This window comes from Pinus tabuliformis, chromosome X (assembly GCF_031772625.1).
Source record: "Pinus tabuliformis cultivar Carrire ecotype Pingquan chromosome X, CPIR1, whole genome shotgun sequence".
NCBI lineage: Eukaryota > Viridiplantae > Streptophyta > Pinopsida > Pinales > Pinaceae > Pinus > Pinus tabuliformis.
Window position 1 is genome coordinate 551,883,019 of NC_142308.1, and position 22,069 is coordinate 551,905,087.

Sequence of the window (22,069 nt, forward strand, 5' to 3'; positions counted from 1 at the left end):
ATTGATCTCCCTAGTGTTACCTCAGGACGCAGTCTTCTCCTGTTTGCTGCCTATCACCTCAAACGTCAAGCAAGAATTTTACCCTGTTGTCTTGGCGACTTTCTCCTTCTCGTCAAGTTCAATTTTTTTTGTAAAAACAAAGTAATCAACTTCAGTTTTCTTTCCAAGTTAAACACACACACACACACACACATATTTGTAAAATTCTGCTTTCTTATGTGGTTGCTTTTCCTTTGCTTTATTCATATTCCTAAATGTCTCTATCACTGTGTTTGCTTGTAATACCATGTAGGATTTTAAAACTGTGTTTACACATGAGCATAAGCACAAAGTATGGTGGAGAGAATAATAAATGCGATATTTATCAATAATGCTGCAGCAATACATCATAGAGTTACCCTAAGGAAGGCTACCCAAATAAATCAATTTCATGTGCCACTCTCACTGATTTCACCATACATATGACAGTTAAGGTGATCTAACCATCCAACTAACTTTATACTAATTATTATCATTCACTTTGATGTTATGATATATTACTAACATGTTACATTGCCCCTTTAATACATAATTTATTATTATCACGGACGTTGGAGTTTTCTGTTTTCTTCTCCACCAACTTAACTTATCTAACTGGATCAGTTATTTAGTCGAAGTGTGTCATCATTGTTCTTTAGGTTTCAGCCATGCTGTTGCTCTCTTGTGGTTAGCTTTTGAGCTTTTCATATAATAGCTTTGTGGTCATCGACCTGATCTTGTTTCAGTTTTCTTTCTTCTTTTCTTTATAGTTCCTTCTACCTTGGAGATGCATTAGCCATTCCCTTTGATCTATTTTCTACATAGATATTTCTAAAGTCCCATTGATCACCATTGGTCACTGATAGACAATAACAGTAATTCCATTTCATTTTTTTACATAGAGAACATGACCGATTGCGGTTTAGGAGTGCTTATTTATAAGTTGAAAGATCTAAAATTGTTTCATGATGAGTAAGGAGATTTATATAACCTGCCAAGTAATTGCATTGTTGATACTAAGTTTTATGGGATGTTTCTCAGGTAAAAGAGTTGGGAATATATATTGTGAATTGCCCCACCATAGCAGAGAAGGTGGAGATTTATTTCGAAAACTTATGGACTCTTATATCTCTTAATTCATCTCTCTATACCAAAGTGATCTGGGACAGAGAATGGCAAGCTCGTAGAAAGGTGCCCTGTTGGTCGCATTTCATCAATCACAAGCAACGCTGCAAGTATGTTCATATTCTTAAACAGAGTAATACTTTTACTTTGTCTCTTCGAAAATTCAGGTGACATGCAAGGATGTGTTTGTCCACCAGTTTGAGTACAATATACTGCAGTCCTTGTTTTAAGAACAACTTTATTAGATGAGAAATTTGGAAGCAGTGTTGAATTTGATATGTAGTTATTTATATTAAAATTGCATTATCTAAAGTTTAGAAAGATGAGTGACTGATATATTATTGATATTTCAAGAGAAGAGACATTAGATGGGGGAGAGGGGCAGGGAAGAGGGGGATTTCTGTGCCAATTATAATGAAAAAGTATACTCTACTGTATGATTTCATATTGTTTTTAAACCCAAAAATTGTCAAGTAGAAAGGGACCTGCTACACAATGCAAAGACACAAAAAATACTAGGAAGACTAAATCATATTCGTTGTATTTCTTGTGATTTATAGTAACTTACCTTTATTGTGGAAATGGTATTCCATTTATTGGAAAATAGATCACATAATTTCTTGCTAGAATTGCTGTCATAAATGGAGTTTTGAGCCTGCTAGCAATTGACAGTTTGGCCTATTGCTAATTTGAAATCTCAGCCTAACACAGTCAAGCTCCTTCAAGAATTGGTAAGAGATTTATTTCGATTGGCTTTTATTATTCTAACACAAACTCATGGTGTTGGTAAAAAGTCAATTCATGGAGCCTTTGATCCCTGTTTCCACAAAATCTAGCAGGCCTTGGAGAGGGAAACCTTGCAAGGTATAAACTCGACCAAGAAGCAACAATGGGGTAGTGGCCTACTGTCACCACAACCAAAACCCCCTGCTCTTTATGGACTTTCATTGATGGGAGGAGTCCCGGTAGGAGAGAGATCACTTATAAGAAATATTCTAGGGTTAATGTGTGAAATGATCTCACTCGGAAGTCTTTAAGAAAGACACAATTTAGGTTCAAGGCTTCACAAAGAAGCAATTCTCTTTCTATGAAGAGACCTAGAAACAAGGAGACAAGACCTAGGGTTTGATAGATTTGACGAGTGTTGGAGCTGTTAAACACACATGGACAGCAAAAGAGTGTGAAAGATAAATCAGTGAGTTCATATTTTTATTAACATCAGATATACATTTATAATACAATGTTGTGACTCTTGGGTTTCAGATCCCAAGGTCTCTTGGACTGCTTAGTCTTTTCGGCTTCCACACTAACCCTTTAGGATTAGGTGTCCAACATTCCCCCCCTTAATCCGAAGGGTTATGTATGACTCCAAGAAGAGAGCTGTAATACAAAATGTGCAAAAATGCATGGCAGCACTAGGTTGAATGTGCTCTATGAAATGTTGGTAAAAAAGGGCGGTGGTTTAAGGATGACCACCAACACTGGAACGCTTAGTGCAGTTCCCGGAACTCTTCCAAAACTGGCAAGAAACTGAAGTTTTCTGCTAGAGGAAGTGCTCCTAATGTTTTGAAGAGGGAAACCTTCAACCATGAAAGGGAGGCCTCACCTCACATAAAAGGTAAAACTTCAACCTGAAAAGGGAAGTCTCAACCTGTGATGGTTTAAGGATAACCAACAACTCTGGAATGCTTAATTCAATTCCTGGAACTCTTCCAAAGCTGGCAAGAAGCTGGTGTCTTCTGCTAGAGGAAGTGTTCTTAATCTGTGATGGTTTAAGGATGACCAACAACTCTGTAATACCTGGAACTCTTCCAAAACTGGCAAGAAGCTGAAGTCTTCTGCTAGAGGAAGTGTCCCAGATTGCCAACTGAAGGCATGTTCAGGCATCTTTGTCTCTGGCTACAACTCTGAAACTGGTGTGGCAGGTTGTGGCTCAGGCTCGCTTGATGTGGCTTTGAAGCTTGTAGATGACCATCATTTCCCCCCCTGTCAAGTACAAGGTGAGAAGATGGAGAAAACTCAACTGCAAGACTGTTCAATACTCTGGAACAAGTTCTAACATGCGTTTGGAATATCTTCTTGGCTGTTGATGCCCATTGCCAAGAAGCGATCCATCCAAGATGAATCTTTGTTCTTGCAGGACGTTTGTTTTGAAGCATCTGTATGAAGAATGGCTGGTTTTATGACAGTGCTCACATGGATGAAGATCAAAACAGTGATCTTTCAGATGGCCAACTCGGTCACAGTGTTGGCATTTCACAATCTGTTGTTGTTGTTGCTGCGGTGGAAGAGGAGTAGAATCTGGAACAGCTGAAACTGAACTGTCATAAGGAGCAGGTGACCTGTCATAAATGAATCCAACACTCTGAAACTAAATGGGCTTGGCATAGTCTGGAATATGAAAGGACAAGTCCTTGTCATATCCAAGACCAGTTTTGTGCTTGTTGTGGACAAGCTGTTCCCAAGGTCTGATGATGGGCTTGGGAAGTGCAGACTGAGTTTCTGCATCTGCATATACAACTGCTGCTTTATTTGAATGAACTGTACCATTATTAACATGCTGCTGATGGGTGGTTGTCTCAATGTTCTGAACAAAAACAGGTTCAGAATGGTGTCTATTTTGATGTAGCTCTTCTTGCTGTAGCTGTGATTCAAGCTGCAAAAAATCGATCTTTTCCTGTGCATTTTGTAAACATGTCTGAATTTCTGAGAGATATCCTTTGCTGATTTGTAATGTGTCATCAACAGTGGATTGTATAAGAGTTTTCATGAACTCTAATACTTCAGTAATTGTAGCCATTTTTCTCAATAGAAATGCACCACTAGAAACTTGTTTTGGAGTGAAAATGTACCCTAAATAATCACAATGCTTGCAACAAATAGCAGACAATCACCCCAACAATTAAAGCAATCTTCTCATTAGAATCTGTTGAGAAAAACAAATTTGTTTGTTGCACATAAATTTATGCCCAAACTGCACAATAGGAACAAGTAAATTGAACAAGCAGCAACTTTAAATTGAATTGGATTTTTCAAATACTCCTTCACTTTCTCGGCCAGTGGAAAAGAATAGTCAACTTCAATAGCGACTGCTAATACATTCTTGTAACTATTGATGATAGCATGTGGAGCAGCTGCAATTGTGGGAGTTGTACATAATCTCATAAACTACAAATGGCTTGCTGTGGTGTGAAAATGATGATCTTCCAGAACAGAGAACAAATTCCTCCTGTGGCAAAGCTCTCGGTCGCTTTGTCTTCAATATAATGCCACCAAAAATCTTTAAAAAGACTTTGATATCCAATGCCCCACATAAAATTCAATGCGTTATGGTAAATTCAAACTTTATTGTTTAATATAGATGGACTCTGCAAGTTGTTACTTCTGTTGCCGTATAAATAACTGTCATGTTCAATGCTCCTCAAACAAATAATAGCTTGCAGCAACAAAATACAAAAATGAAGCTCTAATTTCGTATTTTCAGGGATTATATAATCTTGCTGTGAGCAACAAGCCTTCAAGAATAGTTTTCCCTTCTCTGATGCCAGCTCCTGCAGCCTCCTCTGAGGTAAGGGCCTTCTTGCTGATTATCCTGGTTCTGCTGCCGTCTTGTGTATCAAACACAATCCCAAAAGCTATCAGGGCGCTGGAACAGACAAGGCCTGAGATTCCAGCTATGGAATACCCAACTCAGAAAATGGCAAAACAAGGAGAAAGAGACAGATACCAACTTGCTTTACACAATGGGAATTTTTTTTTTTTTTTTACAAGTATCACGATTCACAATGGAGCAATCGCGCAACAGCCTGATAACTCGCTAACCATTGCTGCTGAACAGAGTCAATTTAAGATTTTGTACTATTACCAAATACAGTCCACAAAGGTTCGTGGGTTAGAGCGTCCAGGGTTTTACTTGCAAGTTTATGTTTCAACTGCCATTGCCATTTTATGAGCTCGTTCTAACCCGGTAAAAGGAGCAGGAAGCACAAGTATAAGCAGTCCGTGAATATTGCTGTGAAGATTTTATCCCATTTCTACTATCTTTGAAGGGTTTCGGCATTTTATAGCAGACATGCCACCCCGAGCAGTGAAAAAGCCGGCGGGAACACCAGCTCCCAAAAAGGCCGGCGTGAAAACACCAAACAAAACCCCTAAGAGTGCTAACAAGACCCCGCCACCAAAGCCCGAGCCTGAAATTGTTGAAAATGTGGAGAAGCCAGAAGAAGTGGCTCCTGTAGAGGACGTGAAGATTCTCGAGGTATTGATAAACGAGGAGAAAAGTATAGAAGCTGGAAATTTGAAAGAGCAGTCCACCAATGATGCGGCTGCTGCAGAGAAGCCAGCCCCTGTCAATGAACCTGCGTCTACAAAAGATGCCGAGGAGGAAGCAAAGCCTCCCTTCGATGAGGATGACAAAGGTGAGAGACTAGAGTTGGATGACAACGTCTCCGAATCTGAGCCAGAAGAGGATGACGAAGGTCCAAAGAACGATGCAGCAGCAATGGCAGATATACGGAGGAGTTTGTCCCAAGGTATACGATCCCGTGGAGATAGCCTCCGCTGTCTTTCTCTACGATCGGAACACGTTGGAGACGTGGGTTGAGAAGAATCCAGGGAAAGCAACCATCCCTCAGACCCGGGAACCTTTCAGTGCCACTGATATAACTCCGAACGCAGATCTCAGGGCAGAAATGAGACAATACTTCCAACGTGTGATGGGCAACGAATACACAGGATGGGAAGTCGTTCCCGACTATCCACAAGAACTGTCGTCGGATGAAATCCGAAATCTGCTAAGCGACATTCTTCAACTCTTCCCCAGTCCGGACGCTGGTCTTGTAAAAGAAGTTAGGAGGCTGGAGGATAAACTGCTGCTTGTTGATATTGAATGACGAGTACGGTTCGCCTTCGGAAACCTTTGTCCGTCCACCTACGCCTTACGTTTCATATACAGAGAGAGTTTTACGTTACGCTCGTGACCGTCAGAATATCCCCACAGCGTCCAACGGAATGCAGTAATTCATTGTAATGAGTACGCAATACAAATTTGAGCTCTAAATGGGCCAGCCATTCGGCCTGTCAGCCAGCGCATGCAACTTTAACACCTGAAGAAATTGCGAAAGCCTTTAGGCATAACAGGAAATACCTTCATGCAAAGTCGACCCGGAATATGAAAGAAGTTTTGGAGTTGTTAAAAGGCTGCGGTTTGAATAAACTGTAAATGGGACAGCATTGACAGCGCTGGACAGGACAGCGCTTCTTCAGGAACGTTCATGGGCAGTCCAGAGCGCAGGTACAGAGAGGGCAGGTATTGACAGAGAATGAGATGTCAGTCAGCAGCGGATTTCAGGCAGAAAATCCTCAGGGCAAAGCACACGCAGTGTCAGGAGCAGCTAATTATTTGGAGGAGCAGACACCAGCAGTAGATTAGCAGTAGTATAATCAGGTTGCAGCTAAAATTGAGCTGAATAAATATTCATGAAATTTATGGCAGAAACAAACTGCATAGAGAGGCCATAGAACAAATGGCTCAAATTGGGGCAGGACCAGCAATCGCCTGCTCTGATACCATGTTAAACACACATGGACAGCAAAAGAGTGTGAAAGATAAATCAGTGAGTTCATATTTTTATTAACATCAGATATACATTTATAATACAATGTTGTGACTCTTGGGTTTCAGATCCCAAGGTCTCTTGGACTGCTTAGTCTTTTCGGCTTCCACACTAACCCTTTAGAATTAGGTGTCCAACAGGAGCAACTCAAGGTCAAGGCAGGGAGAAAAGGTTCCTTGTAATGTATGTTAGCTAAGCCAAGGCTCATGAAACCTTCAATAAAGTCTTTAAGTTGAGGGGAGTAAAACTAGGGTTTCTCTCTTAGGGCAAACACCTAGGACAAGAGAATTTATGTATGAAATTGAAGTGGATGTCCACCAAATTAATAGGTTTTGTGGTAAACCCTACCTACTTGATGTTTAGGCTCTCCAACCACCAAAATCCTTTCTCCCTAGAAATTTGCACCAAGCCCTAGATTTGTTCTCTAGCCTTGAAAGGACCGAAATTTAGGAGAGAGAAAATATGGAGAAAATGTGAGAATGATCACCAATGTTTTGGACTAGTGCCTTGTCCTTTGGGCATATGGAGTCAAGGATGTGATAGATTAGCTAATCTTGTTCCTAACAAGGCCAAAATTTGATGCCCTAGCAACAAATTTCAAGCATTTAGCCACGCAATGAACTAATGGAGTTTAATGGGAGAGATACTAGGAGTTCACCACTAGGACAATTCTTAACATGTCATGTATAGGTAGTGCATGTGATATTCATCTAGCTAGCATTCAATTAATGTTCAATAAAATTAGGGAATAATTTGCATGAACTAGAATCAATCATTCCATACATTAGACATAGAAAATAGATCTTCAACAATTAAGAGTACTTACAAGACAATGTGCAAGAAATCCATCCATTAATCCAAAGAATAGCTCCAAAGAATATCCAAAAATCAGCTCCAAACATCAAAATGCATCCAAGATCCAATATAATCCACAAAAGAGCAAGTGTGAGTTTCCTCTATGAGGCCGAAATTCCAAGTGTGATGATGATGAGAGATCAAATGAGATCTCTCTAATATATATGTGCTCTAACATGTCCTATTTTAGCCTACAAGCCCCTCTAATAATAAAATAATGTGCAAGTAATGGCCTAGGTCACAAGCCGACCTAGTAGCTTTTGCAAATTTAATTTTATCTCCACAAATGCTAGCTGAAATGTTGATGTCATGCTTGCATGGGATTTTAGAAAGTTGACATTGAGGCCTTTTGGTGCCATGACAAGTGTAGAAGGCCTCTAAAATCAATATCTATGGGTTGGCCCTTGTATCTTGGTGCAAATCATCCTGTGGACCCCAAATGTGGGTTTGGGGCACAAAACTAGGTCTCATGGGTCTCCAAGTGATAAAATATCTGTCTTTGCTCCAATGTTGAGGGCACTGAAGATGGTGCTAGCCCTCCCATGTCTCAAGGCATGAGAAAAACTTCATCTGGGCCCTGGATCAACTGCCACACCTTGTTTATACTGCTAAGCCGGTTGGGGGTAAATTGGTCTAGGTGCATCATACCATGAACAATAAGGCAAATGCAGGAACGTTGTGGGGGATAAAGGTGCCCATGGCTATGAATGATGCTCTACAATGCTTTGGAGTCCCATGGCTCTCAACGCATCACCTGTGGGTGTCAATATGTCTCTTTGGAGGATCTGGACCCCAGTTAAGTTGCCCAAACCTATAGATGGAACCACCTGCCATTCACACACAATATCCAGTGCTGCAACTTTCATTATCTGGTACATTAATCATTATTGCATCTAAGTGTACCAAGCTTGAAAGAAATGCGTATAATAACACTTCATATGTGGCTTCTCTTCCAAAATTGGGGCCTTAGTCACAAAATGGTGTTACATCCCTAGATAGGACTAGTTAATAGACGACCCTATTAGGTGTTCCAAACCCCCAAAGGGAAGTGAGATGTTCTCAGTCCACCCTTCAATCGATAGGTGCCATGTGAATAATGATAGAACGAAAGGGGAAAGAAATCCATGGCCAAGTGCCATGGTCAAAGGGACCAACTATGATGGGATACCTCATCCTGGGTGTATAGATGTGAGGAGGGAGCAATCGTGGATGCATGAGTTACTTCGACCTTTGCCTTTCCACCCTTCTTTATTGCCTTTTACTTTTTCTTGAATTTTCTTTGTATTATTGCTCATAGCTCGAGGAATGAGAGCTTGCTTTGTATGATGTATAACAATTATGGTTCCCTAAGGCTTTGATCTTTGGACTAGGGAAAAGTGTCCAAAAGAATTTAATTTTTCTCCTAAAGTGACTTTATAATTTTTATAAAGTCAAATCTACTTTAAAATGGCCTTTAAGACTTAAGTGATAAAGTTACTAAAGTCTAATTTTAAAGTGACTTTAATAAAGTCAATATAAAATTAGAAAGGAAAAGTGACTTTGGAAATAAATGACTAAGTGGGTCTTTATTAAAGTGGGGTGAATTAAAAAATAGAAAGTGAGATTTAAATGAGCATTTAATCTCAGCCCTAGATCGCAATTTATTTCAGCCATTGGATTTAGGGATTCCCCAAAAGTCACTTAGGGTTAGATTAAAGGAGGGAAAGGAGGAAAAGGTCATTAATTCTTTCATGAGCAGATTGAGAGCAAGAGAGCAAGAGAGCAAGGGAGATTTTTGGACAGGGAGGAGAAGGAGGCAGCAGCTTGGCACACATTCCAAGGCAGCATTTTAGCAAATCCGTATAGCTGAGTTAGCACACAGTGAAAGGCAGATATTGGGCACGTTTTTTTAGAAATCCGTACAGCAAGTGCACAGAAATCAAGGAGCAGAAATCCGTACAGCAAGTGCTGTTCCTTGGCACGCAAATCAAGGCAAATCCATACAGTTGTACTGCTAGTTTTTTTTGCACGCAAATCGAGGAAATTTGTACAACGTATTTAATGGTAGCTTGCACGCTTTTCTAGGAGGCTGTACAACATTTATTGCTGTTCTGTTTTGCTGTTTGCAAGTTTTTCAGTTGGCTGTGAGGCATGGAAAACGAGATAAGTTGTATAAGTTTGCTTGCTTATTTTTTGCTGAATATTTCTCACTGTAAAAAGCATTTTCCAGAAATAAGAAAGAGCTCTCGAACTGGTTTCCCCAAGAGTTGTAGGGGGTTTTTCCAGGGTCACCTTGACAAAAAATCACTGTGTTTAAATGTGTTGAATGGCTGTTTGTATGTGTTGATTTTTATATTTCTGCATTTTCCAGCATTCTGTAAAATTTCTAGAATTTGTGTTTTCAGCAAAATTTATTTTCAGTTGTTGAATGTATGGATATGGGAAAGGGCATTTAACTATTTTGGAGAAATAAGTTGAAACTGAAAATCGGGGTGGGAAATGAGAAATTTTTACATGGTATCAGAGCTTGAGTGCTGAAGTGCAGTTTGGGACAGCAAGGAGGAAAATTACAGCCTGCTGATTTTTTCACTCAGAAAATTTCAGCAAGCTGATTTTTCACAAACAACAGTTTTATCTTTACTATAGTAGTGCTATTTTTCAGTTTTAGGACAACAAGATGTCATTGGGATTGAGGGTGGAGGATAGGTTGGATGGGCATTCCAATTACAGCGTTTGGAAGGAGAGAATGCAAAGCATCTTTGAGGAGGCAGAAGTCTGGGACATCATGGTGCATACCACACAGAACCCCGTTTTTGTGCCTACTGATGCTACTCAGTTGGCTAATTATAATAAAAAGAATAACAAGGGTAAGAGACTGATTCTAGACGGAGTCAAAGACCATTGCATTCCTCATGTGAGAGGAAAGAGAAATGCCCATGAAATGTGGACAGCATTGTCCAATCTCTACCAGAGTACCAATGAGAACCGGAAAATGGTCCTGAAGGAGAAGCTGAAGACCATTAAGATGGGTAATGATAGTGCAGCTGGATATCTCACAAAGATTACTAATGTGAGAGATGAGTTGGCAGCAGTTGGAGAGGTCATTCCATCCACTGAGTTGGTGCGGATTGCAGTGAATGGCCTCCCCCGTTCATGGATGAACTTTGCTGATGGGGTTTGTGCACGTGAGACCCTTCCCACGCGGGAGAGGTTTTGGGATGATTGCATTCAGACAGAGATCAGGAAAGGTCAGCGTGGGGTAGCCAAGCCAGTTGAGCAGGATGAGGATGTAGCACTATTGGCAGGAGGAAAGAAAGGCAAAGGGAAGAAGCAGGCTTCCACAAGCAATGGTGGGGGCAAAGAAAAAGGTAAAGGTAAATAGGGTAACACACAGAAGGATTATTCCAAGGTGAAGTGTTGGAATTGTCAAAAGATGGGACACTATGCAGTTGTGCGTCCGGAGAAGAAGAAGAAGAAGGGGAAGAACCAGAGCATGGCAGCTGCAGCAGAGGTTGAGGACTTTGCAGATCGTTTTGACCGGGAGTTTGCGTTCACTGCGTGTAAGTCCTCTAGTGCAGGATCACCTGCCACACAAGGTTAGAGGGAGCATGCTTTTCCCTTGATTAGCAGAGCATCTTCGAGTATCTGGTATGTGGACAGTGGGGCTTCACGTCACATGACTGGAGTCCGTGAGTACTTCTCAGAGCTTTCAGAGAGTGGCACTGATATAGAGGTAGTACTCGGTGATGACAGAGTTGTTAGAGCAGTCGGTGTAGGGACACTGACATATTAGAGGGAGTCCAAACCTCCCTTGAAGGTGTAAGATGTTCTTTATGTGACAGGGATGAGGAAGAACCTCATATCCGTCTCAGCTTTGGAGGACAGAGGATATGAGGTACTGTTCAGGGGAGGATAGGTGTTGATGTATCCCAGGGGCTCCAGCTGATTCAGCTAGAGTGATAGGTGTACGCCATACAAAGGTGTACAAGTTTGCATTCCATCCCCTTTTGGCATTGAGCAGTAGTACCGACAGCAGAGCTAGCAGTTCTGAGCTGTGTGAGATTTGGCACCGCAGGATGGGGCATATGTATCATGGATCCTTGAGGACCTTGCGGGAGATCACTACAGGTGTGCCAGATTTTAGTACTGATCACTTTGATACTTGCAGAGGATGTGCGATGGGCAACTTTGCCAAATCCCCTTTTCCCAGCAGTGACAGCAGAGCGACTGGGATTCTTGATTTGATTCATTCCGATGTGAGCGGTCGGATGTCTCATGTTTCCTTGAGTGGATATGAGTACTATGTTTTATTCATTGATGATCACTCCAGGAGGACCTGGATTTATTCCTTGGAGATCAAGAGTGAGGTCTTCAAGCGGTTTCAGGAGTTCAGAGCTCTTGTGGAGACACAGACAGGTCGGAAGATCAAGTCCCTGAGGTCGGACAATGGGGGAGAGCACACCCTTGGAGAGTTTGTTGACTATTGTGTGGATTGTTGACTATTGTGTGGAGGCAGGCATTAGGAGGGAGTTCACTATTCCTTACAACCCCCAGGAGAACGGGGTTGTGGAGAGGAAGAACAGATCCATCGGAGGGGCTGCCAAAGCCATGTTACATGATCAGGGGTTGCCATCATTCTTGTGGGCAGAGGCCTGCAACACAGCTGTTTATTTGCAAAACAGGAGTCTGCATCGTGCCTTGGGGCACATGACTCCGGAGGAGGCTTTTTCTGGGAAGAACACTGATATTGGTCATCTTCGTATCTTTGGGTGCATTACATACACCTACATACCCAAGGAGAAGAGGACCAAACTAGAGCCCACTTTAATAAAGTCAATGTAAAATTAGAAAGGAAAAGTGACTTTGGAAACAAATGACTAAGTGGGTCTTTATGAAAGTGGGGTGAATTAAAAAATAGAAAGTGAGATTTAAATGAGCATTTAATCTCAGCCCTAGATCTCAATCTATTTCAGCCATTGGATTTAGGGATTCCCCAAAAGTCACTTAGGGTTAGATTAAAGGAGGGAAAGGAGGAAAATGTCATTAATTCTTTCATGAGCAGATTGAGAGAAAGAGAGCAAGAGAGCAAGAGAGCAAGGGAGATTTCTGGACAGGGAGGAGAAGGAGGCAGCAACGTGGCACACATTCCAAGGCAACATTTTAGCAAATCTGTACAGCTGAGTTAGCACACAGTGAAAGGTAGATATTGGGCACGTTTTTCTAGAAATCCGTACAACAAGTGCACAGAAATCGAGGAGAAAAAATCCGTACAGCAAGTGGCTGTACCTTGGCACGCGAATCGAGGCAAATCCGTATAGCTGGGTTTTTTTTTTCCTGCACGCAAATCGAGGAAATCCGTACAACGTATTTAATGGCAGCTTGCACGCTTTTCTAGGAGGCCGTACAACATTTATTGCTGTTCTGTTTTGCTGTTTGCAAGTTTTTCAGTTGGCTGTGGAACGGAAAACAAGATAAGTTGTATAAGTTTGCTTGCTAATTTTTTGCTGAATATTTCTCACTATAAAAAGCATTTTCTAGAAATAAGAAAGAGCTCTCGAACTAGTTTTTCCCAAGAGTTGTAGGGGGTTTTTCCAGGGTCACCTTGACCAAAAATCACTGTGTTTAAATGTGTTGAATGGCTGTTTGTATGTGCTGATTTTTATATTTCTGCATTTTCCAGCATTCTGTAAAATTTTTAGAATTTGTGTTTTCAGCAAAATTTATTTTCAGTTGTTGAATGTATGGATATGGGAAAAGGCATTTAACTATTTTGGAAAAATAAGTTGAAACTGAAAACCGGGGTGGGAAATGAAAAATTTTTACAGATGAGATAGGGAAACATTGGCCCAGGAACCAAGTGATGGCCATATGAAAGAGGTAGACCTCATGCTTGGCCTTTTCCCACATGCTAATTTATAAATCCCGATTATTGTTTGCATTTTGATTTTCCTTTTATTTTTCTTGTGGCCATCATATGCTCTTTTCTTTTTTTTTTAGCTACACAAAACTCCCAGGGTGCATTTCCAAGCCCTACCCAAGGTATGAGGAAGTGTGAGTGCCAAATCCCAATGAACCAATGGTCAGTTGACCCAAAGAAGGGAGGTGGAATAGGGGCTCATAATGGAAGATGGAAAGTGGTAAGTATGGAATATGGATAGATGGGGCTACATTATCTCAATCATGGCTTCCAAAACAATGCCCCTTTCTAAAGCCATGGGCCATTGGGGGAGGTCCCACTGGACTAGGATTGAAAATTAACCCCCCATTTAAGGTAAAGGAACAAGAGTATGGCCAAGACCCTTCCTCTTCCAAGTTACCCCATAATCCATGTCAAATGCCCAAATGCAAAGAGGCATAAGCACTCGATTGCAAAATGAATAAAGTACCTTTTGATCAGAAGCCCACCTTCCAACATTTGCTCTTGACAAATGGGCGAAGAAACATATGACTGATGCAGATGGTGAGCTATAAATGGCACATCACATCAGCTACAAAGTGGCTCTCATCCCTATTCCATACTTACCACTTTCCATCATACATTACAAGCCCTTATCTCATGTCCATTCTGTTGAGAAATGTAGGGGTAGCTAGATTAGGTGATTTCTCTTACTTTGATAACTGCTTGTGATGTATTTTTACTTAACTTGCTTAACTTCTTCTTTCACTTGTTTATTATTAGTATTCTCTTCATCAAACAATTGCCAAACCATAAAGAATAATAAGACAAGAGGACACAAGATATAGGCGATCAGCCAAAGCCAAAGCCTCTCCAATTGAGAGGAAAACCCACAAAAATTCTTCTCTTCCTATAGAACTTCAATTGACGAATTCCAAGACCTATGACCCTTGACCAAGATCTCTCCAAGACCAAGTCAAACCTTTCTTTCTTGATGAGTGTTCCTTCTAGCAACTTCGACCCCAACAACTTCTGCAATCTCTATCCCAGCGGACTCTTCTGCAACCTTAACCTCCTAGTAGATTCTTCTGCAACTTTGACCTCCTAGCAGATTCTTTTGCATCTTCGACCTCCCAGCAAATTCTTCTGCAACTTCGACCTAGTAGTTTTTCTGGAACTTCGACACAACAGTTTCTTCTGGAACTTCGACTCAACAGTTTTCCAACACTTTGACTTGTCCAGTAACTGTAGAAACCCTAACATAAAGAGAGAGAGAGAGGGGCCCAAAACTTCAATCTTGTTCTTCTTCTTCATTTTTGTCCTTTTTCCGGGTTCTACCTTAAGGAGATCGTACTTGCTTGAGTGTGTGTCCAAATGAGGTCGAATTCCTTATTATATATAGGCTTTTGAGGGGTACAAATTGCTATCTTTGGGCCGACTTGTCCCTTCATGTAGGTCGATTTGTTGCTACTTGTTTGACAAGGTCTCAGAGGTTCTTTGACTCTATTTTTGACTCAAATATTTTTTCTTTTCAATATGTAACATGCTCAAAAGGGTCTTTCATACATGACAATGACTCAATTGACTTGTAGACTCAATGACAAGCCCTAAAAGGACTCAATGGGTGCTTGACCTAAAAATAAATTTCCCGTGAGCATGAAACTCATGCCTTAGGAATAACAATAATAAATTTATTTTTCTCATTACATCAAATAGATAAAATCATGATTACATATGTCATTATCAAGACCAAACCTAGTTACATATTTCAATACATTCTTCGAGTTCAACTGACCATTGATCCTTTGGGATTTGGCACCCATACATCCTCATGTGAAAATTCCGAAATCCAGAATCCTATTGCAACAACTGATTAAGTTTCTTCTATTTGTTAAATGAACTGAACAAATTATTTACTGCGTCCTATGGTAAATATTGAAACTAATACACTACAAGCTTCACAAATACAATACCGTGGAAGAAAAATAATGTTGGAAGAATATATGCACACACACTCAAATACACAATTATTTTTGGACCGATGTCCCCGGAAAAACCCAACTTGGGAGAACCAGTGCAACAGCTGAGGGTTTTATTATTATGCAGTAGTAAATCTGAGTACAAAACTATGGATGCTCAAATCTAGCAATCCATTCAGAGAAATGACTGACAGAAAGTCTGGTGAGAAAAATCTCACTTCCGCTGGCGATCCGACACTGACTTTCGCTGAAGATGAGCTGCTCTATGTTGCCTCTGCGCAGTCCCTGCATCATCCTACATAGTGTTACGTCCCACAACTCAGACGAACGTCTCTCTCGCTAACTGATCAGCTGTTGTCTGGAAGATCGATTCTCTTGGCCTCCGGGCTCCCACTCTAGCTTCTGGCACTGAATCATTGCTTCTCCCTAGAAAAATATAGATTCCCTTCTGAAGCACTATGCTGCTTCTGTGCTCTGCGTTGCCTCTCTGTGGCACTCATTGCCTCTCTGTTATGCACTCACCGGACTAGAAAATCTCCCTTCGGCCTTACTATCCCTGCCCCTCTCTCACTGCTTCGATCTTACTAAATCACCTCCGACAACTGAATGTTGCTACTCTAGAGATCGATTTCCCAGCAAAATCAAATTTCTGGTGTCTCAAGTGTGTTCTCCAACCCCCATCGAATTTCTTCTTATAATCTCTCATTGAGACATCAACGATCAAGATTAAAACATAATCGATGGCTAAGATTAACTAGAACTCGATCTGTGTCTTCTTCTAGAAGATTCTCACCATGACTTAATTAATGCCCTTTAATTAATCAGATTTCCTAAGTTTAGACTTAGGAAACATTAAAAAACAATTAATTATTTTAATTAAGTCCTCTCTAGGTGGAATTTCTAGAAACGATTTTTGGGTTTTGGAGAATACATGTATTCTAGCTTCTCCACCAATTTTCGTGGCTAGAACACAACCGATGCTACAAAAACTAACCCTCATACCTAGGTAGGGTTTGGAACTTTGCCTTGGGAGGTTGATGCAACTAAAAGAAAAGAAAAAGCATATCACCGCCACAAAACAAAATCAAGGAAAATAATATCAAAATGCAAAGGATGGTTGGGACGTACACATTAGCACGTGGGAAAAAGTTTGGCATGAGCTCTACCTCCTTTCTTATGGCCATCACCTGGTTCCTAAACACATGTTGCTCCATTACATCAAAAAATGAACCCTTGCATGTCCGAACTGTTGATTTGGGGTAGCATCGTATGTGCCCTATTGAGGAAAATTGGTGGAGAGGCTAAAGCACATGAGATCTGCAATACCCAGAAATGGTTTGGGCAGAATCTAACCAGTTTGGGAGATATTAAAATAATTAATATTTTAATGGAGTCCCTAAGTCTAGACTTAGGGAAAATAAAATATTAATGTGAATTAATATAAAACTGAGTTAGAATAGTCCAAAAGTCATGGATCAAGCCAGATTTAATCTTGTTCGTTGATTAGGGACTTAATCTCGGCTGTCGAATTGTCAACAAGAAAAGTATAAGAGGAGGCTTGAGGGTCACTTGGAGAACACACCGAGTTGATCAAGATTTCGATTTTTTGGGGCAGGGTTTTCTGAGGAAGTCGAAAGAGTGATCAGAGCTGCAGTTGAGGGGCAATGAATACAGAAGCAGAGAGGCATAGATAGTACCGGGAGGATCAGCGCAAAAGCTGGCAAAGAGGGACGCAGAGCCAGCCAGAGGTTAACGCAGAGCTAGCCAGGGCTCACACAGAGGCAGCCAGGAGCTGCGCAGTGGCTCAGAGAGCCAGCATGGGTGATGCAGAGGCTCTAAGGGCTGACGCAGTGCCTCCAAAGGCTGACGCAGGGCGAGCTAGGGTGACGCTGGGCCAGAAAGGGCTGACGCAGTCCCTAGAGGTTGACACTGGGGTTTTCGTGGGGAAGATTAGAGCTGGGAGCTGTTAGAGTGTTTATCCGGGGTTTTAGCGGGAACATCTATCTCCGACTGAGAGGTACTACTGCTGAGATTATTCTCTGTTGGGTGAGCCGGTTTTGGCACCTAGATTGTATTATGAAACTGCTTAATAATTAAAACCCTTAGATAGTTGCACCGATTTTCCCGCGTTGTGTTTTTCTGGGGACATTGGTTCAAAAACAACGGTGTCACTTGTGTGCTTGTTTTGTTTCCTTCAGTTGATGATCTGTAATGTGTTGAGCATGTACTTGTATTTATTTTCAGTATTTACATGGTAAATAACTTGTTAATTAATCAGAAGTAGGCAGAAATAAATCAGAAAAGTACATGAAGGGTTTCTAACAGATAGACTTAGAAATTCCAACACCAACACTAATGAGTAATGAAATGATTCATCCTTAAGGGGTAATACAACTACTCTATGTCATTCAAAGCAAGCTCTAACCATTTGAGCTATGAGCAGTAATACAAAGAAAAATCAAGCAAAAGTAAAAGGCGCACAAGAAAGGTGGAAAAACAAAGGCCGAGTTGGTAACTCATGCATCCACGAATGTTCCCTCCTCACATCTATACACTCTGGATGCGGATCCCCATCATGTTGGTTCCTTTGACCATGGCACTTGGCCATGAAGTCTTCTCCCCTCGATACCATCATTATTATTCACTAACACCTATTGATTAAAGGGTGGATTGAGGAAATGTTACTTCCCCTTAGGTGTTGGAAACACCTAATAGGGTTGTCCTTTAGCCACTCCTACCTAGGGAGGAAACGCGATTGCGAGCTCAAGGCCTCAAATTTGGAAGGGAATCTTTATTTGAAGTATTAAATGGCCCATCACATCAAGCTTGGTACACTTAGATGCAATAATGATTATTGTCCCTAATGACTGGTGTCTTTCACTAGACTTTGTGTTGTTATTGTCAGGTGGTTCAACAACCCATGACCTATGCACCTTACCCACAAGTACCCAAGCCCCAGAGAAGAACCTATAGGTGAAGTGTTTAGAGCCCTGGGTCTTTGAGCAGCAGTGGCACATCAAATATGTAATGAATTGTGTAGCTTGGGAGGTACTCCCACAACCCCTGCAGTACTGGGTTTGTGAGCAGTTGACCCACAATATGTGGTTTTGTTGGCAATGTACCCAAGCAGTGGGTTTTGTACCCAAGGTTGTGGGCACAAGACTAAGGTGAAAATTAATTGTTTAATCACGGTTTTCATGTGGGGAACCCTTGAAAGGATAAGGGGCACCTAAGGCTTCAATGATGTGGCGAAAGATAAATGAAATGGATTTTTTTCTATGGAAATTGGTGCTTGAGCAAGCTTTGCTTAGGTCTGCTTGTGTATGAGTCATGACCTTTGGTGGAAAGGGACACCGCCTAGATCACTATAAATAGAGATGAGTTCAAGTTCATTTAGGCATCATCACAAGTGCATTCATCAAAGAGAAGACTAATCTGAGGTAGTCGTAGACCTAAAGGTGCCTAACTAGAGTTGAAGAGGACGAGTTTTCTTTTCTCTTGTGATTTGGATTGGCCAAGTTAGGGAGAGTATTGGATGAATTGTTTGCATGATTCTAGGCATATTTTTGAGGGTAGATCTTTGTGAACAGGGCCAAGGAACTTCTAAGCTGCAAAGGAGGGACGAAACCCTAATTTCTAGTGTATAGGAGGGCTATGAGGGCTATGAACAAGATGGAGTAAGGGATGGACTTGGTTATATATCAACACAGGAGTTTAAGGTTCTATAAGGGAGGTTTGCGCAGGAAATAAGAGAGTTGTTCAGGCCAAGATTAGGGCAGTCTTGTGGTTGTCACAGGTGCCCTAAAGCAATGTTTCAAAACTCCGACTCCGACTTGGTATCGACTCGGTTGGCTCGATTTCAATGACTCAGTGGTTGTAAAAAATACATTAAATATTTTTTTATTATAAAAAACATAATTTTAAAGACTTTCATTCATGTTTCCAAACACACAGCATTAGAATATGGATAGAAGACAACATATGATCAAAGTAGGCTGATGAATATATCCTTTATATCAAAATGGCACCCAGTGCATTGTCCAATACATACATGATGATGATATAGATATCAAAACAAAAACACATAACCAAGGAGGCTAGAAATGGCGTTATCCTCCAAAATAGATTGTAAGTCATCAAGGAACTAATACAAGGGTCCAAGAGTGTTCCTCACTCCAAGAAAGTCCCAAAGTGCATGTGTTAAAATTGGCAACCAGGGCAAAACTTCATGTGGGTCATCTTATTCATGGCTAATACTATTTTTGTTAGATTCCTCTCGTCGAGAGGTGTAGGATTGATATAAAGATCATCCAATTCCGATAAGTATTCATGGAGATATGAATTTATTTTGATTATGGAATTATTATCAAGCCGACCTACAACTCATGTAGGCTCAGAAGCCCAACAGTCGCATCTATTCACCCACCAACGTTGTGTATAAATATAAGAGGACTTTTCCTCATTTGGACTCACTCATCTCATCACATCTCTCTCTCTCTACTGCGCAGATATGAGTCTCTTCTCTACTGCGCTGAAATGGGTCTCTCTCTCTCACACATGTGAAGCCGGAAGCTGTTGAATTTGAAGCTGCAACTGCAGAAGTAAAGGTTGACTTGCGTGGCCTAGAAGATCTCCTCTTTGGAACTGCGCTGTAGGTTCATCTAAACCTCCTTTGAAAGTCGCAACTTTTGGTGGTGGAATGAAGTCAATCCGACAAACGGTTTGCAAGATATCGACTGCCCTAGTTTGAAGCCGGAAACTGCTGAAACTGAAGCTACAACTGCAGAAGTAAAGATTGACTTGCGTGGCCTAGAAGATCTCCTCATCTGAACTGCGCTGTAGGTTCATCTGAACCTCCTTTGAAAGCCGCAACTTTTGGTGGTGGAATGAAGTCAATCCGACGAACGGTTTGCGAGATATGGTCTGCCCTAGTTTGATAATGAAGCCGCTAATGCTGATGTTACTGATCTAGGGTTTGCTACTGCTGATATGAATCAGATTTATTGTACTATTTCTCTCTGCTGAATTATTGAAGATAAAAGAAGATTTGATCAAAGGGTTTCCCCACACATTGTGGGGTTTGTCCCTGGCTAGCCGCCACATCTTGTGTCTCTTGTCTTGGCTTGTTTCCTGTCGATCGTTTAATGTTCTATCTGCACTTTACTTTATGTACATGTGATTGCTAATCGGTGGAATATAATAAGAAAAAGAAGTAAACTGTTATAAGCATAGAACATACCATAACTTAACAGCATGTGTACATCTTGAAAAGGTGCATCCTCCACCATGATGTCATCTAGGAGAGACCCTATGTCACCCTTTTCAAGCATGTGAGTGACATGCACCCCTAAGGGTAAGCATTAGCATCAAAGAGGGATGTGCTAGCCCTCCTAAGTCATCTCAATGATAACAATTCTCATCTGTGCTTTGGAAGAAGGCACCATCCACCAAAATAGGGTCAAGGCCAGCCAGGGGGCATCTTTAGTCCATTTGGGCATATCATCAAATAGTCCAATGTCCAAGCTTTTAAGTTTAGTGTTTTAGCATTTGGAGGCTCATCAAGGGGTGTAGCATCACGTGGAATCAACTCAAGGCTCGATGCTCATCTTTGGAGGGCCAAGGTTGGGGCCACAAAGTTAGGTTTGCTTTAATAAAGGGGCAAAGAACCTATTGGAAGGTTTTTGAAGAAGAATGAAGCTATCCCTTAAGGAATCTCTACTACATACGTGATACCACCTAAACAAACCTCTCAATATCAAGCGAGATAAACTTATTTAGGAACAAAAAACCATTAAAGTATCATCGTGAAAATCTTGGAGTCCCCCAAAAGCAAAAAAATTTAAAAAAAATCGTTGTTTTTTTAATTCACGGGTCGTTGTCATCCAACCCGGCCAAGTAGGCTCGGACTCGGTCGAGCCGGCCAAGTTGTTACTCGGGCTCGGTAGTAACCCGACCAACCGAACCTGTTCACTGGTTGAGTCGACCCGGTGAGGCCTTGACTCGGACCAACTCGACCGAGTCGGTTCCGAGTCGGCCGAATCTTAAAACACTGTCCTAAAGACCACAGGACTACCCTAATGAGGGTTGAAAACCATAGTCCCTTATGCATAGGACCGAGACTTTCAAGGCTACTAGTGGAGAAGTCCTTGAAAGGCATGTGACTAGTTCTTCTATGTGGTGATTACTAGGTTGATGAAGTGTTTGAGGTCTAGTGTTGGACTATGAGTATAGTAGCCCTAAGTTTAGTGAATGCAAGTGTTTTTCATTGGTGTGAGGGTTGCTTAGAGAAGCCCTAAGTACAATGATAAACAAGTAGTCTTATCATTGTTGGAGGACAAATTTGGTGTGCCCTAAAGGACTGATATTTTGGAGCAATAGAAGTTAGTTAAGAGCGCTGTTTGGTGATGCCCTAGTTTAGGTTTTTGGTGTGGCAAATCAATGATAAGAGGGCAAATTTTGAACACCCTATGTATAGTGATTTAGGAAGCAACTAAGTGATTGTTTGAGGGAAGATTGGTGAAGACCTAAGTTCAGTCATCTTGGAGCAGCAGGTGTGATTTGATAGAGGCACATTGGTCAGCTGAAGATGCAAGCATTTATGG

General features: G+C 41.2%; 1 protein-coding gene across 1 annotated transcript in view; it reads left to right on the forward strand.

Annotated features, from left to right (window-relative positions):
• LOC149141186 (uncharacterized) overlaps positions 1-22,069 on the forward strand; it is a 270,365-nt gene that overhangs the window by 160,056 nt on the left and 88,240 nt on the right. The window contains exon 4 of the mRNA XM_089446867.1: positions 1,060-1,253. Coding sequence (XP_089302993.1) covers positions 1,060-1,253 — 194 coding nt within the window. The remainder of the gene's footprint in view (positions 1-1,059; positions 1,254-22,069) is intronic.